Source organism: Protopterus annectens, chromosome 5.part0, assembly GCF_019279795.1.
Source record: "Protopterus annectens isolate FY-2018-M chromosome 5.part0, PAN1.0, whole genome shotgun sequence".
NCBI lineage: Eukaryota > Metazoa > Chordata > Ceratodontiformes > Protopteridae > Protopterus > Protopterus annectens.
The window spans coordinates 1,427,609,208-1,427,629,631 of NC_056735.1; the positions used below are offsets into that span (position 1 = coordinate 1,427,609,208).

General features: G+C 37.1%; 1 protein-coding gene across 2 annotated transcripts in view; it reads left to right on the forward strand.

Annotated features, from left to right (window-relative positions):
* The window catches only part of PCCA (propionyl-CoA carboxylase subunit alpha), a 4,227,722-nt gene that overhangs the window by 1,601,418 nt on the left and 2,605,880 nt on the right, over nucleotides 1–20,424 (forward strand). The window contains exons 1-2 of one of the 2 annotated variants that reach the window (XM_044071234.1): nucleotides 417–436; nucleotides 1,147–1,278. In XM_044071234.1, the coding sequence (XP_043927169.1) occupies nucleotides 1,198–1,278 (81 nt within the window). In that variant the 5' untranslated portion in view covers nucleotides 417–436; nucleotides 1,147–1,197. Of the gene's footprint in view, nucleotides 1–416; nucleotides 437–1,146; nucleotides 1,279–20,424 lie in introns of those variants that run through there. The other variant, XM_044071233.1, reaches the window with a different exon arrangement.

Below are 20,424 nucleotides of genomic sequence, written 5' to 3' on the forward strand. Positions count from 1 at the left end.
AGCACACTGTGTGCGTGTGTACTTATGTCACGTGTAAGGACAACTATATGGATTCATATATTTACATTGCATGCTGTAAACCCCTGTACCATTCTCCTGTTGTTTGAATAACTGTGGTGGCATAGCTATTGGCAGTTCATAAACACATCACAAAACATCCATTGCACAAGGGTTATTAATAGCTTAGGAAACAGCAAGAAACTTATGCTTTAATATATTGTATAAGCACTTATTGCAGAGCAGAACTCCAATGTGCTTTCTATTATGCTGTAGACCCCTTGCTTCTGAGTCATAATTCTGAAGACTGCATTACACTCAGATTAATGTTCATAGTATGATATTCAGTTCCTCCTACAGTAGTTCCAAAAGCAGCACAACTCTTCTGCTAAAAAGAGAATGATGCTTCATCTTGTTCCGTGGGTGACCGTCTTTTGAGGTGGGCTGTGTTTCCAGGTGTTTTTCTGTGTGTTGCTTCCCCTTGGTAAGCTGAACATCTGTTTTCCACTTGCATATGCTGAGTCTGTGCATGAATCCACAGCTGTTCGATCATGTTTTTGATCCACCAGAATGCAACTGAGCTGTGTAAACCGACTATTTTGTGAATTGGACCTAAGCTGCTGGTTACATCTCACTCAGTCTGGGACTGTAATTAGAAGGATTAAGAGTGGTTGGAAGCATGCCACTACACCACATTTTCCCAGCACAGAAAGGATTTGGGGTTAATTTATTCTAGCAACAGTACATGTAACATTGCATAGCAAGCCCCTACTATGTAGCAAAACAAATGGCTTAAAGAATCATGTGAACTGTATCCACTCTTCTAGTGTACTGTATGGAAAAACAGTTCAGGGAGGGCTTCATCTATAGTATAATCAGAAATTTCCCTTTCTGTATATCATTATGCAAGGGAGAGATCCATTTTGTTTAGCTTTCCTGTCTTATGTGAATCTATTCTAACTTGGACTTGTTACATTTTTAAGACACTTATATTTTCCTTTCTTCCCTTGATTCATTTAACTTACTCAGGTTTGTCATGAAAAATGAGTTTTGTAAGCAAGTTTACTTAGCATTTTTTGTATATGTTTATCCACAGCTAGCAACTGTTATATTTCTGTTACCAAGTTGAATTCTCCATTTTCTGTGCAGGCAACGGAAGGCGTCACTTTCATTGGACCTGATACACATGCTATTCAAGCAATGGGAGATAAGATTGAAAGCAAATTGTTAGCCAAGAAAGCAAAGGTCAATACGATACCTGGCTTTGATGGTGTGGTTAAGGTGAGAAAACTTTTGATTAAGCGATGTTTTAGATTATTGTGATAAAATGTGTAATTATAACTAAAATAATTAGGTACTTCCTGTGTCATTACTCTTTTAACAGGCAATTATGATTTCAGATTTGTTTTTCTGCATGTGCAAAACTTGTAGTGGTATGATTTGTAGTCTGTTCATGGTGTGTATTTAATTCAGCTCTGAAAGTAGAATTTTTTAAATAATTTGCTGAGGTAGTCATACCCTCTCCGTGCACATATGATAAATCCAATACTCCTACATTTTATGTGGTTTTGCTAATGCAAATAAGTAAAGTAAAATGTTGTTTCCCCTTAATTATGTTTAGACTATGCAATAACCCCTAGAATTCTGTCTTATAATCCTTTTTTCTTTTTCATTTTTTCGTACAGTTCTTCAACTTTGTTCATTTAACACCCAATATCTAGGGTGTGAATGAATAAGCCCATATCAGTATTAACATTCCCACTAAAAGTTGTAGTCAAAATGAATTAAAATCATTTAAATCCTAACACAAGCTATCAGTGCCCTGCTGAGAACTTCTTCATAGTTCAGTGTGACTGCTAATAGTCATACCCTCAGTCATGGTTATACCAAACCTTGCTTAAGACCAGTGACAGCTGGTGACTTCAAATCAAAGGGGGGCTGCAGGAGACAGCTGAATGGGTGTGGCCAATGGGAAGGGGTGTGGCCTACTAGAAAGGGGGGGGGCTATGCTCAAAACCACAAAAACTGGGACTTTAATTAAATATGCTGCTCTGGGTGCCAAACCGTCATTATTAGAGTCCAATCAAGACAAAATGAAGTGGAGAAAAAAGAATATTTCAATGCATTGGCTACATGACAGCTTACTTAATATCTAGATGGAAACAAAAAGGCTGAGAGGGATGAAAAAATAAATTACTTTTTAAATACATTACTGGAATGCCAGTCAAAATCGAGTATAAAAAAACAAGCAGCACTCAACTCAAACCACTTCTCCTTGCACTGCAGTTCTAATTATAATTTATATTCAGCTTTATGAAAGTACCAAGTAACCTGCTGAAAGTAACAATCTCTGTGATACCGATTATACCCCCACTTGTATAAATGTTTGTTATCCAAAAAAGACCTGCTGCTTGACAACAATGTACTTTCTACTTGTTTCATGGAGAAAACATGATCAAAACATGATCAAAATAAAAAATAAACAGCAAACAACAAACAAGCTCAAGATAAATTGCTTAAAGGATTACTACACAGGTTATGGACCACACATGATAGATTGGCTTTCTGTTTAGTTTATGGGTAAAGCCTGCAAAGATGACTGTAAGTCTCCCACAAATGTAATGAGCTTCCGAAAATACTGTAATCCTGTACTTTATTACAAATACTATCATATGCATTTCAATACCTACAGCTTATATGTTATCTAGTTGTATAAATATTCTCTGCATGGCAGCAACAAAAAGGCTTTCAATGTTGATAACTCTTTAACAGTATGCTTATTAAAGCTTACTTGCATCTTACCATCGCAGACATGCTTACCTGATGGCCATTAAAGCATTGCTACTTAAACACAGAGAAACAGGGAATGCAACAACATGCATTTTCTGAACGATAAGAAGCATAAGTCAACAGTATAAAAATATGACAGAAAACCAGAACATTCTGCAAAATCAAGGACAGATGAAATGCCACTGTAGTACTTGTCTACCTTGGATGAGGGGATAATTTGCACTCTTAAACTACATAACTGCTCCTTGCCTTATTTGGACACATCCAGAGTCATTACATGGGGGAGTGGGGTACAACAAGTATGTCACAATTTGAAATGTCTCTGGCTGACGGTGATGGCCCTGACATTTGTCATACCTCTCAACCTCAGAGCGAGAAATTTGGAAAAAGCCATAAGTAGAAGTGGGACAAAGGCCCAAAAATAAGGACATTTTTAAATATTACTCTTATAAACTTAGAAGGATAATAGAATAGTAGGTCTTGCATTAATATGAATTTTTTGAAGGGTATGAAATCTGAAACTCAAATGTCTGTCATTATTTTCTAACTTCACTCTTTAATGATTTGCCACTAATTTGCCAGAAAATCACAATTTTATGAAAAAAGGACCAAAAATGTGATGCAGAAATATAAAATAGCCACACAATACAGCTGGGAACCTGTCAAAGAAGGGACACTTTTTAATATTAGTACTGTTAAGTTGAGCAGCTGACAGAATAAGAGAATCTACATGCATTTCTAAAATAAAAGTAATCTGTAACTGATCATTACAATTATTTATTAATTGTAAACCCTCCACCGCATTTCTTCCAAAATTGGCATTTTGTGGAGGGATTATTGGGGGAGAGCAACATTTTGAGCCAAAATCAGGGACAGTTGAGAGGTTTGGATATACCTAATTTTATAAAGTGATTAATTTGTGCATACCTCTCAACCTCCTAACGCAGGAAATCAGGACAAGGACAAATATATTGGGGGAACAAATAAACAGTACTAAAAATTGCTCTTGTATAAACTTAGTTGATAGAATAACAAGTCTTGCTTTAGCATGGATTTTTCTGAAGAGTATGAAGTCTGAAATTCAGTGTCTGTCATTATTGTGACTTCATGCCTAAATGATTTGCCAGAAAACCACAAATTTTATGATGAACAAACCAAAAATAAGAAGCAAAAATCTATTCATTCTGTGAAAATCTGGACAGTTGAGAGGTATAGATCAGCTGGGAGAATTGTGTGGCAGAAGTCCTACACAATGGGCTTAGCTCCCTAGGTGTGGACAATAAGTAACCCCCCCCCCCCCAAAAAAAAAATGAAGATCTAAGAGAAGTGATTGTTTCAATCTGGCTTCATCACTTTCAGTAGCATTCAGACTCAATAAGTGAAAATATTCAGTAACAAAAAAAGTTTGTGCTTGTAGACAGTTGATTTAACTGGCTCCTAATCGAACACATCCAGCCAAGAACTGGAAGTGGGCATACCTAAACTGATCAGATAATCAATAAACATTTCCTGATTGTATTAAATTATATTCCTTGTATAATACAGTACAGTTGTTAGAGGGCATTTTAAATTTATTGTTTTGAAACTTTTTCAAGTAAATAATGAAACAAATGCATGTACCAGTAAAGACAACACTGCCCAATTCAGAACAGTTACATCATAAAAGTCTACTCAAATTTCTACAGTCCACCAGTATCAGTAAATATGCACAACCTCTGCAGAAGTAAAAGTCATCTAAGTAATTCCACATTAAAGAGATCTGTAACTAATGAAGAGGTTGCTACTAGCAAACAACTTTATATTTCATTGTTTCATCTACAAGTAAAGTGCCTGTTGCCCTTGAATAAATTGCCTATCTTACATTAAAAAAGGATAAGCTAGTAATATTGCAATAAAGAATGGACGGCAAACTGATAACAGGTTCATACTTACTAGTTATCTCCACCAAGTAGGACATTCTCAGGACTGCAGCATTCACCCCCTTTAAAAGTACAGTACAGTACAGTGTCAGCAATGCATCAAAATAATGTAGAGTAGAACCTACAGCCTTCTGCATCAAAAGCAAGTATTCACCATTATATTAACAGTGCAAGCAGACTCCGCATATGCAGCACTAAACTTCTCTTCTCCTGAAGCTTGCAGCTCCTTGTAAAATCAACTCGACACTTAACTGTATCTCTCAACTTTGCAGAACAAGAAATCTGGAAAAAGCCAAACATTTATTTGGGGGGGGGGGGGACAAAAGCCTCAAAACCAGGAACACATTTTAAACCTTGCTTGTATAATCTTGGAAAGTTGCTAGAATAAAATGTTGTGTTACCACCATGCATTTCACTGCCAAGTCTTGAACTCAGGTCCCTGTGCACTACAGTCCGAGCAACATACCATTATACCAAATCAGCTGTTTCTTGAAAGATAGGAAGACTGAAACTTAACTGGCTATCATTTAGTGAATTCAGTTCTCACCATAGCTCTCAACATCTTAGCACAAAACACCTGGACAAAGCCAATGATGGGGGAATACAGCCCCAGAAATAGGGACAGTTTTCAAATATTGATCTTATAAACTTAGAAAATTGCAGGAATAAAATGTTTTGTGTTACCATGTATTTTCTGAAGAATATGAAGTCTGAAATTCAAATGCTTGTCATCATTTGGTGAATTCAATGCTTCACTGATTACAAAAATCCCCCCAAAAATTCAGATTTTATGAGGAACAGAACAAAAATATGAGGCAAAAATCTGAACAGTTTTCACAAGTGGTGGTGGGTAGGGGGAGTTCAGGCTCTTGCTACCTGTACCCAAGGTACAGGGTTTGAGCCTGAGTAACTCTAGGCACCAGGTATATTTAACTGGGGCATTTTACACACTTACATACATATACACACACACACACACACACACACACACACACACACACACACACACACACACCTGTATATTCCCTTTCCCTTGCAGCAAGAGCACCAAATACAAATTCCCTTCCCGGGAGCCAATCAGTTGCTATAGACGTTGCAGTCCGATCTCCTTCCAGTCTGTGGTTACAAACCGTATAGACTTCTGGGCATCTGTACACTGATGCCTTCTCTTCATAATCCGGACTAGGTAAACGGCAGTCCAGATAAGAACTCGCTGAGCACACATGCACAGTTCCAGGACTCTGAGCTAATTATTTTACAATTCTGTTTTCTTTTACTTTACAGCTGGGGGGGCTGCAGTCCTGCAGTCCAATAGCAGGAGCTGCCTCTGCTTAAGACCAAGATTGTAGTTGCCAACCTTGCCGTTTAGAGTCTGTTTGCAGTAGCCAAGGTGGCCATTCATTTATGTTCTGTCCTTCTGCTTTATATCTTCTGTAGCCTTCTGCAACTCATGTTTCCTATATTATATCTGATATCTCTTAGTGGGAGGAGATCTGTCTTGTCACATCCTCTTAATAACCTTTTGTGCTGTCCACAACAAGTTAAGTAAGAGCTTACTCGATCTGTTAAGTAAACAGACATTGGCTGAGGATTTAGAGAGATCCTGTGTACTTCCTCTAATTGGACAACATCAGTAGGTCAATTAATGTGAAGGAGATAATCTGTGATTCAGGACATGGTAAAGGCACACAGAGGAATACCTCATTAGTGGTTCATTCCTATGGCTCTGAATCAAGTACTGCTCTGTCAGACCTGATTGCGCTAGTGTTCTTCCTAGCATAGGCAGCCCCCTATACCCAACTACACATGCACACATATATCCAGTCATCCACAAATAACACACACTCTCACTCGCACTGTACATACACTTGGCAGCCACTGCCTAACTCCCTGGGTGTGACAACTCAGGCAGACACACACACATTCATGCCCCTACAGGCATGCATCCACATGTCCACGCATAGACACACATGTGTACCCCATGGCTCCTCTCTACCTGTTTGGACCATGAGTATTCCTGTATATGAGTGAGTGGGTGAATGACTTCAAAAGATGGCATTCACTTTTTCCTCTTGGAGTAAAAATGAATTTGGCAGATTGATTCAAAAATGTAGACATGGCTAATTAACATTAGATACTCCTCCTGACTGCTGCTTAGCATTCAGCTCCTGAAGTGAGGCTGCTGTCCATGCTTAGTCCCCTGAGAAGGGAAAATGATAGTGGTAGGGTGGTCTCTGAATCAACATGCCTTATTATGATGAGACAACCTTCCAAAATAATGCTTTCTGCATCCCAGGGATTTTCTAATTTGGTAAGAGTCAGTGATAAAGTAAGTTCAGTCTGCTTTGGCCAAATCGTTTTACAAATACCCTGCAGATCACTTGAACTCATTTGAGATGTACATTCCATAGAGGTGTGAGACCAATCTCTAATTATTCCCTTGTTACACCTCTTGCACAAAAATCTGATTGTAGGGAATATGTAGCACAGCCTAGCAGTAGTGTAAAAATCGAACATCTGTGTTTCCTAGATTTAGTATCATATCTTAGAATTATACCAGCTTATGTTACACACCCTTGGCTGATCTGTTCCTTTAAACCTCTGTCCTCTATTATTCTGTTGTTAATAAGAGCCCTCAAAGTTGTCCATCTCTTTTACTCATGACCTTCTTCTAAAAACCTTGTAAACCCCCAACTTGTAATAGAATTGTTTTCCATATGGGAGTTTATCCCTTGAGAAAAATGCCATGCAGCATTTTAAGGTTAGCAGCTATCTTATGTTATTCAAAACAAGGAAGGCTTAGTCCCCCTACAGATGTTGGCAACAGTAATGCTTCCCAAATTATACAGGGCTGCTCCCCTTCCAAAGAAATTAGGTAACTTTTCTTTTCAAGTTTGAATAAAAGTTCTTTGACGAAAATGTCAGAAGCCCCTGCATCAGATATAATACCTTTGGCCACACAAACCAGTTTAATGCTTGGATCACATGACTAAAATGTAAACAGATCCCCTTCCACTTGGTGAAAAACTCCATATGTTGTGATAAAAGGTAATTGTAAGAAGTCTGAAATGATGCTTTCACAGTACCCACAAACTTTATTTCCAGCTAGGCCAGGTTATTGGGCTTACCTACAAATGTGTGTTTCTCTCTGATCTGTGGGCGTGGATCATTATTAATCTTTATTGCTGTGGTCTTTATTTATGTTCCCCAAATCCTGGCACTCCTGATGTGTTAGTGTTCTTCTGGGCTGGGTAAATGTACTGTCAGGTCATTTGCATATAAAGACATTTTAAACTCGTAGTCCTTAACTGAATTCTCTCTAGAGGGAGCTTATCTCAACTTTGCTACCAGCAGTTCAAGATACTGTCCGAATAATAGTGGAGAGAGTGGGCATCCCTATCTTGTACTCCTGTTTAGATTAATACACACAAGAAATCTTGGTCATATGTCTATTTTTGCTGTTGGATGTTGATACAGTGTCTTTATCAAATGTACGCATTTGGACTATCTAGAAGCAGAGTCCAACATGACCTGGATGCATCCTCAGTAAGTAGGGAGGGTTTTATTACATTATCAATAGTAATTCTACGAGGTATAAACCAAATATGGTCCTGGAGAATAATAGAAGGGAAACCTTGCCAATGTAGTGGCCATTATAGCAATAAATAACATATAGTCATGATTTAAACTTGATATTGGCTTGTAAGAACCAACCTGACATGAATCTTTTTGGGATCCCTACTGCCACTCAAGCCCCAGCTGCTCAAATTCCGGTAACTCACAGACAGGGACACAAATGGCTGTAACCTCAACTGACTAAACCTCAAGTGATCAGCCGCTTGCACTCAAACTCGAAAGAGAATTCTGCCATGCAACAGCTGCTTTAGAACAAGTAACTGTGGAAGGGGGGTGGGGCAGGGTGCTGTTAGGTTTAGGTTGGGGGACAGGGAGTGTACTGCAGACTTTAGAGTTAGGGAGGGTGTTGAGAAGCAATAGGGACTTTACGATTAATATTATCATCACTTCCTCAGGGCTGATTTCAGGTGTTAAAAAAGAGAAATGGTCTCTCCAGTTTATGTGAATTCAAAGGCATGAGAAGCACACTTATTCTGCTCCCCCAATTTGCTGTTCATTGATTTTTGACATATAGATTAGTATAATAGGAAGCAAAAACTTGCAGTAGTTCTTGGTAATATATTTTCATTTTTTTACCATATTTCCAGCAGGATAACTCTAATGGTTACCGTACTGCTCCTTAAATGAAAATTCCTGAGGCTCAGCTTCCAAAGACTCAGTTCCCTGCCAATGCCACATTTCCAGTGAAAGGTATTTTTGGGGATTGTAGTATGACTGAGGAGTTGATTATATTGTTTGGGGGGGTGTGGGGGGAACATGGAGTCTGCATCTGTAAAAAAAAAAAACACTGAAAACAGTGTTTTCAAGAAGTTATTTTTGTTGTTGTTGACTTTTGGAAAGTTGAAGCTTGGGGAATGGCCATTTGTCCATTATAATGGAAACAGTTTTAGTATAGTTTTGCAGTCTGCCTTAAGTAAATCCAAGCATCTGATCTCCCTTCCCAAGGCAGTAACTCTGGCCAGATATGAAAAACTGCTATACCTTTCCTAGGACAGAGTACACTTTGCAAAAATGCAAGCTAAGTCTCCAAAAACTTTTATAAATGTCTTTATCTACCTAATTCTTAAATATAAATGGGCATGATTAACAAAGTAATTGGATAAAAATCCAATTTATCAATCAAGTAAGTATATTTGGTAATTAAAATTGTATTAATCCCCAAGTAGTGAAATTGATGAGAGTAACACATGTATAATGATTGGTGGAGTTATAATGCAATATGCACATCTACCAAATACAGGCTAGACAAATACCTATTGACAAACTTCCCTGCATTTGGACTAATTATACCTTTGATGCCCACCGTTTTCTTCTGCAGCTGAGAAGACTCTGCTCCAGTCCCATGTCCAAACTTCTAGTCCCTCCTGATGTGTATCACTCCATCCCTAAGTATCTTAACACAGGTTGAATGATGTCAGGGGGAATGTAAAAAATAATGTATTTTCAACCCCTTTAAAGTCCCCTTGCCAGCCAACCAGTGTTCTTCTTTATTTAGCCAACTATTGCTCAGTAAAACTAAAATATCTATTTGTAGCAGGGTAATATCCCACCTACACCTACTTGATGGATAGGGTGAAAAGCTTATTTGTGAGAATCCAAATCTATTTCATTTTTAAGCTATCAGATATGTTTTCTGTAAACGTAAAAAAAGTTTACTTTTTTAATATTGAAAAAAAAATTGTTCTATTCCTAAGGCTTGTCTATATTCATAATTTCTTGCCCCAAATGAAAATAATCACCTTTAACAATCTTGAAATTCATAGTACAATGGATATAAAAAGTGTACACACCCGTATTAAAATGACAGGTTTTTGTGATATAAAAAAATGAGACCACAATAAATCATTTCAGAACTTTTCCCACATTTAATGTGACCTATAACCTGTATAATTCAATTGAAAAACAAACCAATCTGTTAGGGGAAAAATATAAAAAGTAAAAAAAAAAAACATACAATAAGCTGGTTGCATAAGTGTGCACATCCTTAAACTAATACTTTGTTGAAGCATCTTTTGATTTAATTACAGCATTCAGTCTTCTTGGGTAGGAGTCTTATCAGCATGGCACATCTTGACTTGGCAATATGTGCCCACTCTTCCTTGCAAAAGCACTCAAAATCTGTCAGATTGTGAGGGCATCTCTTGTGCACAGCCCACTTCAGGTCACCCCACAGATTTTCTATTGGATTTAGGTCTGGGCTGTGGTTGGGCCATTCCAAAACTTTAATTTTCTTCTGGTGAAGCCATTCTTTTGTTGATTTGGATGTATGCTTGCCTTGGGGTCATTGTCATGTTGAAAGGTGAAATTCCTCTTCATTTTCAACTTTCTAGCAGACGCCTGAAGGTTTTTGACCAAAAGTGACTGGCATTTGAAACTGTTCATAATTCTCTCCACCTTGACTAAAGCCCCAGTTCCAGCTGAAGAAAAGTAACCCCAAAGCATGATATTGCCACCACCATGCTTCAACATGGGGATGGTGTTCTTTTGGTGATGCGAAGTGTTGTTTTTGCGCCAAACGTACCTTTTGGAATTGTGGCCAAAAAGTTCTACCTTGGTTTCATCAGACCATAACACATTTTCCCACATGCTTTTGAGAAGCCTTGATGTATTGTTTTGCAAATTTTAGCTGGGCCTGAATGTTTTTTCTATGTAAGAAAAGGCTTCTGTCTTGCAACCCTACCCCATAGCCCAGACATATGGAGAATATGGGAGATTGTTGTCACATGTAGTTAGTACACAACCAGTACTTGCCAGAAATTCCTGCAGCTCCTTCAGTGTTGCTGTAGGTCTCTTGGCTGCCTCCCTGACCAGTTTTCATCTTGTCTTTTCATAAATTTTGGAGGGATGTCCAGTTCTTTGCAACATCGCTGTTGTCCCATATTTTCTCCACTTTTTGATGACTGTCTTCACTGTGTTCCATGATATATCCAATGCTGTGGAAATTTTTTTGTACCCTTCTCCTGACTGATACCTTTCAACAATGAAATCCCTTTGATGCTTTGTAAGCTCTCTGCGAACCATGGCTTTTGACGTAGCAGCCAACTGAGTAAATGTCAGGAAATCCTACTAGGACAGCTGAACTTTATTTGGGGTTAATCAGAGTCTCTTTAATTGATGGCAATTGTGCACCCAAGAAGACTGAATGCTGTAATTAAATCAAAAGGTGCATCTATAAAATATTAGTTTAAGGGATGGGTAGTGGAAATTATTCAGGAGCTATTGAAGAAGATAGAAAGTTCTTCTGAAAATATAGCTACGGAAAGGTTAACCTTAAAGAAAGGTTATCCATGCTAAGACGTATGGTGTAGCCTGTGCTTCTGCTAAGTGCTGTTTCGTTTTGTTTTATCTTTATAGCTCTCTCAACTGGGAAAAGACTTGAATGCTTTCAGAAAACATAGTTTCTTATCCATTTCTCTTTATCAGATCGTCTCCTAGAGACATGAGAACCAGATAGAAAATTGCTAACCATACACTTATTTACTAAAAAAAAAGCCTTCTGATATTCAGTATTCTTTTTCATTTACTTTCTTTCTCTTAAACGTGTTACTATATCAAGCTAAGGGCCTTAATCCAGTCACCCTCTATGCAAGAATAAGAAAAAGCATGCCATTTTTCCTTTGTCATGCTCTTTTAACCAGATTTGTCTTCTTCTTCTTTGTTTTTTTCTTTGCAGTGCCTACATTTCTTAAAATTGAACAAGGAGAAAGAGTAAAGAAGGGAAAAAGAAAAAAAAACAAAGCAGGAGCACCTATTTACATTAGTATCCCCATTACACTTAAAAATAAATGAGAAAACTTTATAGCATGCAAAGAAAATAATGCATTATTAAAATAGTACCATTAAGAAAAAAACATGTTTTACTTAGTTAACTTTCTCCCTCATCTTCCCCTTTCATAAGCATTTTTCCAAAAATTAATGACATGAAGTAGGGCATATGCTTTAAAGTCCTCTACATGTTTTACAAAGTCCTAAAAAGTCCAATATTTCCAGATTTTCTTGTTCTGTTATGTTTCACAAATATAATTATTGTTTTGTAATCCTACATTTGTCAATTTTCAAGTTACTTGTTTTATTCCTGTATATCTCCGTCTCCCAAATTCTGTCTCTGCTTCATTTCCAGTGTACTCTCCATTCTTCTAGTCGGCTCTTCTGTATTTTTTCCTTTTGTCAAGCATCTTCCATTGAAACATTGGAAAGGGTTTTACTAGTACAGTCTCTCTGTGGCCTTTATTACCAGAAGAACAAGAAGCTGTTTCACAGCTCACTTTTTGTTGGACAAACTTTTGTATTTCCTCCTTAGCATGTACTTCACCAAAAATGATTTTGCCCCTCCAGGGAAGCACATTTTGAAGATAGCTGGGTACTGCAGTTTGAATCTCATGCCTGCTTCTTGACATTCCCTGAATAACTTAATAAATTTACTCCTCTTCTGCTTGGTGTAAAATGAGTAGTCATTCTTCACAAACACTCTGCTGTCTCCCACTGTCCTTCTGCCACAATTTTGTCAGAATCAACTCCTTCTGCTGGTATGGTTGCATCTTTACTATTAAAGGTCTAGGTGGCTTTCTCATAGCCAGGTTTAGAGCATACTCACAATGTGACCTTTCAATTAACAATTCCTGTTGTAGAATACCAGTCCAGTTGCTTATTTGTGCTTTCATAGAATTAATACACTCTGTTCCTTCCAACTTCTCTGGTACAGCAGAAAATCTCAGGTTTTCTGTATGTGTTCTGTCCTCTAATTCTATTTTTGCTTGAAAATTCTCTTCTTGTGCAGTGTCATATTCAGCCAGACTTTTCTTCATTTTGACCTTTGAGTTTTGCAGTTTTTTCACCTCATCTACATATCTGTTTAAAGCTTCTTCCATTTTTTCCAGCCATTTCTTGTTTCAGTTGCTATATTCCATCAGTGTTTTCTTTATTTTAATCAGGTCTCTGTGCAGTTGTCTTGTACTTTCCTCTAGGTTACTGGAAGTCATGTCTGGAGCTTGCACTGCTTTCTGATGAGCAGCTGCAGTACTTTTACCAGTTAGTGTTTTTTCCTCACCTTTTTAGCCGATTTCCCTTCAGGTCCTCTCTATTTCTTTTTTCCTGGAATCCAGGCAGTGCAATTATTAGCCAGTTACTGAAATTTGACTAGAAGTGCAGGTCCACTGGTTTTCTTTGCTAACTTTCTGTTTTCACACTGGGAAAGCTAGAATTAAGCTGTTACTCAATGAGCAGCTATCTTGGAAGCCTATGGTACCCATCTTGTGACAGAGGTGGGGATGAAGAGAGGACCTCCAATCCTCACTTATTTTTTTGTCCAGAGAATCAGTTATTAATCCATTGTGCAATAAAGTTGATGACCTTAAGTTCTCAGAGGTTGTTTATAAACCCAACAGAAGAGATAACAATGTAGCCTTTGGTAAAGTGGTGCTAAGTAACATTAGGAGAGGCCAACCTCCACTGTAGCTGCAAAGTCCCTGAATACGTTGGCAAGATTTAGCATGCATGACCTTCCCTTAATGAAACAGCACTAATTCATATCAAGTAGGAGTAGATCTCTTAATGTTTCCTGTATCAGGTGTATAATCACTCTTAGCGCTGCTTTATATAAGATGCTGGTGAATCTAATGGGTCTATAATTGTTCTTGTCCATGGATGGGACACCTTTCTGTATGGAAAGAATCACTGCTTAAGGTCAGGGTTTAGACACACAGCCAGTGGAGAGGCATTTCTTTTAACAACAGGATGCACATTAGGTTAACCACTTTTTGTCTTTGGGAATAGTGGAGTCTCCTAGGGTTGTTGTCTGGTTCTGGTGAACATGTAATCTTGACTTTGCTTTGAGCCAACATTACTTGGTAAAAGGTGATGTGTGCAGTCTCACTTTGGAGGTTGCCATGCTTATTCATGGGGACCAAAAGTTTACCCTGATCATGTTTAATAAAGTATCACAACATCTAGTGGTTTGATAGGGTGTCATTATATTCTAAGATACTCTATTTCGTGCTCATTCCCTTCATTCTCCTCATATGTTTAAAGAAAGCTTTATTGCTTCCTTCATTCGTATTGTCTAGCTGTCTGGGCCAAAGATCTCTAAGAAGTGTTTTATCTTGATTTAAGTAATATAGAGTAGTGCCTGTTTTTGTTAAGGGCTCTTTTTTGTACCCAATAGTTTAAGCCCAAAGCTGCACCAGAAGGGCTTCATTCTAAATTTTCCACCATGTATATGACTAATATGTTTTCAAAGAATGGTGCTTTGCTCCTTGGCTACTGCTGTTAAGATTCTTGTTAAGATGCTTCTCCTTGTTTCTTCTTTAAAAGAACTTTTATTAAAATGATTTAAAACAAAAAACAAAATAAAAGCTACAACCTAACCATTTGAAAGTTAGCGTTGTAACGCAAAAAAGAGAGATGAGCGCTTTTGGTTTATCAGCCTTCTTCAGATCTGCTTAACATTTGCAGCTACTTCTATTTATATTCATGCTGCTGACTTAGAGTAATCCCCCACAACCATGGGAGTCTCTATGATAATTCTTGGTGTACTTGTATTCCAATCCGATGTTCTGGTTGTTATTTCTTGGAAGCCAATTACATTCTTCCATGCAAATAAGTTTTAATAAATCTACCAATGTTTATTCATTCCTTTCTCTCACCTAATTTGCTATTCTTTTTCTTTTGCTCCAATGGCTTGTGTGTATCCTGTTGCAAGATGCAGGCTCCACCTTTTTATGTCTTGTTCTTATTTGCCTTTTGTAAAAACTAATCACTCTCCCTGCATAGCATTTTTCATGTATTTCGCCTCTATATTGGAGGCGTCTGTCTGCCTATAACAGAGCTACAACCTCTTCTCTTTCACGAGTTGTCTTCATTAGGTAAACCACAAGTACAGTGGCTTTCTCCTTTGTTTTAAAACATAGGATCAAACACTTTCTTGTAAATGCTCTTACTTCTATGTCATCAGGTCTCTTTCAAACTGATAGCGCTTACTTAACTACATAAATGCACTTGCTAACTCACTTCATAAATCACAAACTTTTTTTTATTTTGTGTCTTGCTTCTTAATATCAAGTCTCTTTTTGACTAAGAGCGCTTGCTTATATTCGAAGATGTACTGCTGATTCCTGTTATTCTATCCGAGTTTTACTTTGTGCAGAGCTCTTTACTCAGTCTTATTAAGAAGCTATCCTAATTGTTTTTTAATGTTATGTAATCAATTGTTTGGCAAATTACACTTCTTCTCCTTTTTCTCCCATACTAATTCCAAACTCTCTACTAATTCAATGCCTTTTCTTCATTTACTGACAAATTTCCACTAACAAATGTCTTTGATCTCCGTAAACATCATTTCTCCTTTCTAATTGATGTAAATAATGGATGAACAATACTCTTTCTGTTCCTTTAGCGCTCTAAATTTCAATATTTTCCAGACTTCTACATGCGCAATGAACTTGATTTCAATGTATTTATAGTATGGGGTTTACTCTCCTTCCATCATAATGTTCAAACTAGGGCTAGAACCCTGAACCCTTTATTTAAGGGTCTAATGCTCTACCGACTGAGCTACGTTGGTAGATGCATAGTTTAACTCCCTCTTAGTTTTCTTTTCTTTCTAAACAAGCTTGAGGAGGACTGTAACATATAGGCCAAAAAATATAATAAACAAACTGCACTCTTTTTATTCCTTTGATGCTCTTGGTTTCTATGTTTTCCAAACTTCTTCTTGCACAGTAAACTTAAATTCAACTGTTTTCATTTATGGTTAGAGATTTCTTCTCCTTTCACCATGGTGCCCAGACTGGGAATCGAGCCCTGGACCCTCTGGATAAGGGTCTGATGTTTAACCGACTGAGCTACATTGGCAGATGTATAATTCATTTCCCTCATAGTTTCCTTTCTTTTAAAACAGGTTTAAGCGGTACTATAGCATTTAGTCCGGGGAATTGGTTGGATCGTAAATTAATTATCCATTGCAACTCAATTTTTTCTGTTCTATTCACTATATCACCTCCTCCTCCTTCCATAGGCGTAATCTGTGCCATAACCATAAATCTAAAGTTATGCTCTGGATTTTCTTTAATATGTACATAAAGAGCATTAGTCTCTATTTTATTATGAATGTCCCGTATATATCTTAATACTCGTTCTTTGAATTTTCTGTTAGTCTTACTTATATAGAATGCTTTACATACCATGCAACTTGCTACATAGATCACATTCTCACTGTTACAAGTTGCTCTTTCTTGAAAGATATAAACTTTATTTGGCATTGGATGCTGAAACCTATCTGTGCTCATAATGTACTGACATGCTTTGCATTTTCCACATTTGAATTTTCCTGTTGGCATAGATACATTCTTTGCCTCTTGCCTATCTATATCACATAGGAGCCTCTTTAAGTTCTTCTTATTTTTATAAGTATAACTAGGATGTTCTCCTACTATGTCTTTTATCTTCTGGTCCATTGTTAGTATAGGCCAGTATTTCTTTATAGTTTCTCTTATAATAACATTATCTGTACTGTACGTCAAAGGACATCTTACTATTTCCTTTCTTCTGTTCGGCTCCTTTTCTTTGTTCTCTTTATCAATTTTAGCTGAATAGTATGGTCTCCCTTTCTTCCTTTGGATATCTCTAAGCTTGTCTTCATCCATTTTTTCTTCATTATATCCTCTCGCTGTAAAGTTGTTCATTAATCCTTGTATTTCTTCTCGAAATATATTATCATTGGTACACAATCTGGAGACCCTTTGCACCTGGTTGTCCTTAATATTTTTAAAAATATGGCCTGGATGCATGCTAGATCTATGTAAAAGATGTTTTTTCCAAGTTGTTTTTCTATACAGGGCTGTTTCCAATCCTTTGACCTCATCCATAATAATATTAACATCCAGAAATTCTATTTTCTTCCGTGACATTTTGATTTCAAACTTTAGGAAATCCGTTGTTGTTGTTAGAAATTGAATGAATCGCTGCAACAAACTTTCATGCCCTCTCCATATAAGAAGAATGTCATCAACAAAGCGTCCATAGAATTGTATATGTTGTTGCCAGATATTATTTTCATCTTTGCTCCACTGGCATTCCCTTTGGGCTAATACTATATTTGCATAACTATTGGCACATGGAGTGCCCATGGCTACTCCCCATTTCTGCCAATAGATTTCATGCTCATATAGAAATACATTGTTTTGTAATATAATTTCTAGTAGCCCACATATCCTTTCCACATCCTTATTCGGTTGGTTAGCTAGTATAAAGTTTCTGACTGCTTCTATACCATATCCATTTGGTATGCTAGTAAATAAGCTATTCACATCCATTGTTGCCAATACCATATGCCTATAGCTGTCACACTTGTGAGCTTCAGCATACAATTTCTCTAATAATTGCGCTGTATCTTTTAACACTGTAGGTGCTTTCTCTAACAGATTTTTAAGCTCATCTTCTATGTAAATGGAAAGAGGCTCCGTGATCCACCCTCTTCCTGAAACTATAGGTCTTAATGGCGGATCATTTAAATTCTTGTGTACCTTCGGTATGCCTTTTATTTCTGGTATAAGTGGATGTAAGGTTTCAAAAAATGCATACAAGTCTTCATCTATTATTCTTCACATTAATTTTTCATACAGATCTTCTTTGACTTCCTTCACCAATCTTTCTATTTGTTTAATACCTATCTTAGTATATGTAGTTGTATCTCTAAGAAACTCCTTCATCTTGTTGTCATATTGTTCCTTTTTCATGATGACCAATGCACCTCCTTTGTCAGCTGGTTTTATCACTATTTCTTTGTTAAGTTGCAGTTCTTTCAATGCCTTGTGCTCTCTATAGTTTAAATTGTGGAATTGTTTTCCTTTTCCTTCATCTTTGTGTTGTGCTATTTCATTCTCGCAAAGTTTGATGAATGTTTCCACTTGAGGATGATTTATAGGCACAAACATAATTGGCCTCTTATAGGTTTGTTTTAAATCATCTGAACCCATACTTTGTGTATTTTTGGTGCCATATATGTATTTTAACGTTACATTTCTTCCAAATGTTTTTAAATCTATTACCACCTCACTAAGTTGAGACCTAATGGAGGGTATAAAGGTCAAGCCTCTTTGCAAACGTTGGTTTTGTTCCTCACTCAGTACATAGTCTGAAATATTTATTACCAATGACTCGGTATCCTCTTTTCTACTTCTTATTTGCCTCTCCTCTAGGTTGCCTTTCTCTTTTTCCTTTCCCTGCTTAGGGATCTTGGGGCTCTGTCATTCTGTTGATGTATAAGAAAAGGGAGTTGTTGAAAAATTGGTGCATATTTTTCTCCCTTTTTAGGTACCGCTCCTAGCTTACTACTTTCTTTATTATTTTCTTTATTAACTATCTCTAATGTTCTTGATCCCTCCTTCTCTGTTGTAAATACAACTTCTAATTCTTCCATATCCTCAGTGACTATACTGCCATCCTTCCTCCTTATTATCACTCCTCTGTCTTGGTGGGGCATGGATTTCTGCCAAGACAGAGGAGTGCAGTTTGCTTATTATATTTTTTGGCCTATATGTTACAGTCCTCCTCAAGCTTGTTTAGAAAGAAAAGAAAACTAAGAGGGAGTTGAACTATGCATCTACCAACGTAGCTCAGTCTGTAGAGCATTAGACCCTTAAATAAAGGGTTCAGGGTTCTAACCCTGGTTTGAACATTATGATGGAAGGAGAGTAAACCCCATACTATAAATAAATTGAAATCAAGTTCATTGTGCATGTAGAAGTCTGGAAAATATTGAAATTTAGAGTGCTAAAGGAATAGAAAGAGTGTTGTTCATCCATTATTTACATCAATTAGAAAGGAGAAATGATGTTTACGGAGATCAAAGACATTTGTTAGTGGAAATTTGTCAACAAATGAAGAAAAGGCATTGAATTAGTAGAGAGTTTGGAATTAGTATGGGAGAAAAAGGAGAAGTGTAATTTGCCAACCAATGGATTACATAACATTAAAAAACAATTAGGATAGTTTCTTAATAAGACTGAGTAAAGAGCTCTGCACAAAGTAAAACTCGGATAGAATAACAGGAATCAGCAGTACATCTTCGAATATAAGCAAGCGCTCTTAGTCAGAAAGAGACTTGATATTAAGAAGCAAGACACAAAATAAAAAAAGTTTGTGATTTATGAGGTGAGTTAGCAAGTGCATTTATGTAGTGTTAAGTAAGCACTATCAGTTTGAAAGAGACCTGATGACATGGAAGTAAGAGCATTTACAAGAAAGTGTTTGATCCTATGTTTTAAAACAAAGGAGAAAGCCACTGTACTTGTGGTTTACCTAATGAAGACAACTCGTGAAAAAGAAGAGGTTGTAGCTCTGTTATAGGCAGACAGATGCCTCCAATATAGAGGCGAAATACATGAAAAATGCTATGCAGGGAGAGTGATTAGTTTTTACAAAAGGCAAATAAGAACATGACACAAAAAGGTGGAGCCTGCATTTTGCAACAGGATACACACAAGCCATTGGAGCAAAAGAAAAAGAATAGCAAATTAGGTGAGAGAAAGGAATGAATAAACATTGGTAGATTTATTAAAACTTATTTGCATGGAAGAATGTAATTGGCTTCCAAGAAATAAGAACCAGAACATCGGATTGGAATACAAGTACACCAAGAATTAGCATAGAGACTCCCATTGGTTGTGGGGGATGACTCTAAGTCAGCAGCATGAATATAAATAGAAGTAGCTGCAAATGTTAAGCAGATCTGAAGAAGGTTGATAAACCGAAAGCGCTCATCTCTCTTTTTTGCGTTACAAAGCTAACTTTCGAATGGTTATGTTGTAGCTTTTATTTTGTTTTTTGTTTTAAATCATTTTAATAAAAGTTCTTTTAAAGAAGAAACAAGGAGAAGCATCTTAACAAGAATCTTAACAGCAGTAGCCAAGGAGGAAAGCACCATTCTTTGAAAACATATTTGCAGCATCTCTTGGGTTTTCCGTAAGCGTTTGCTCACTTCTCTCTCTACTATGTATATGACTAATGGAGTCATATTTGGTGATGTATTATCAAGCAGTATGGTGGAACAATAACTTGTCTCTACTTTTACCAGTCACTCTTGGGG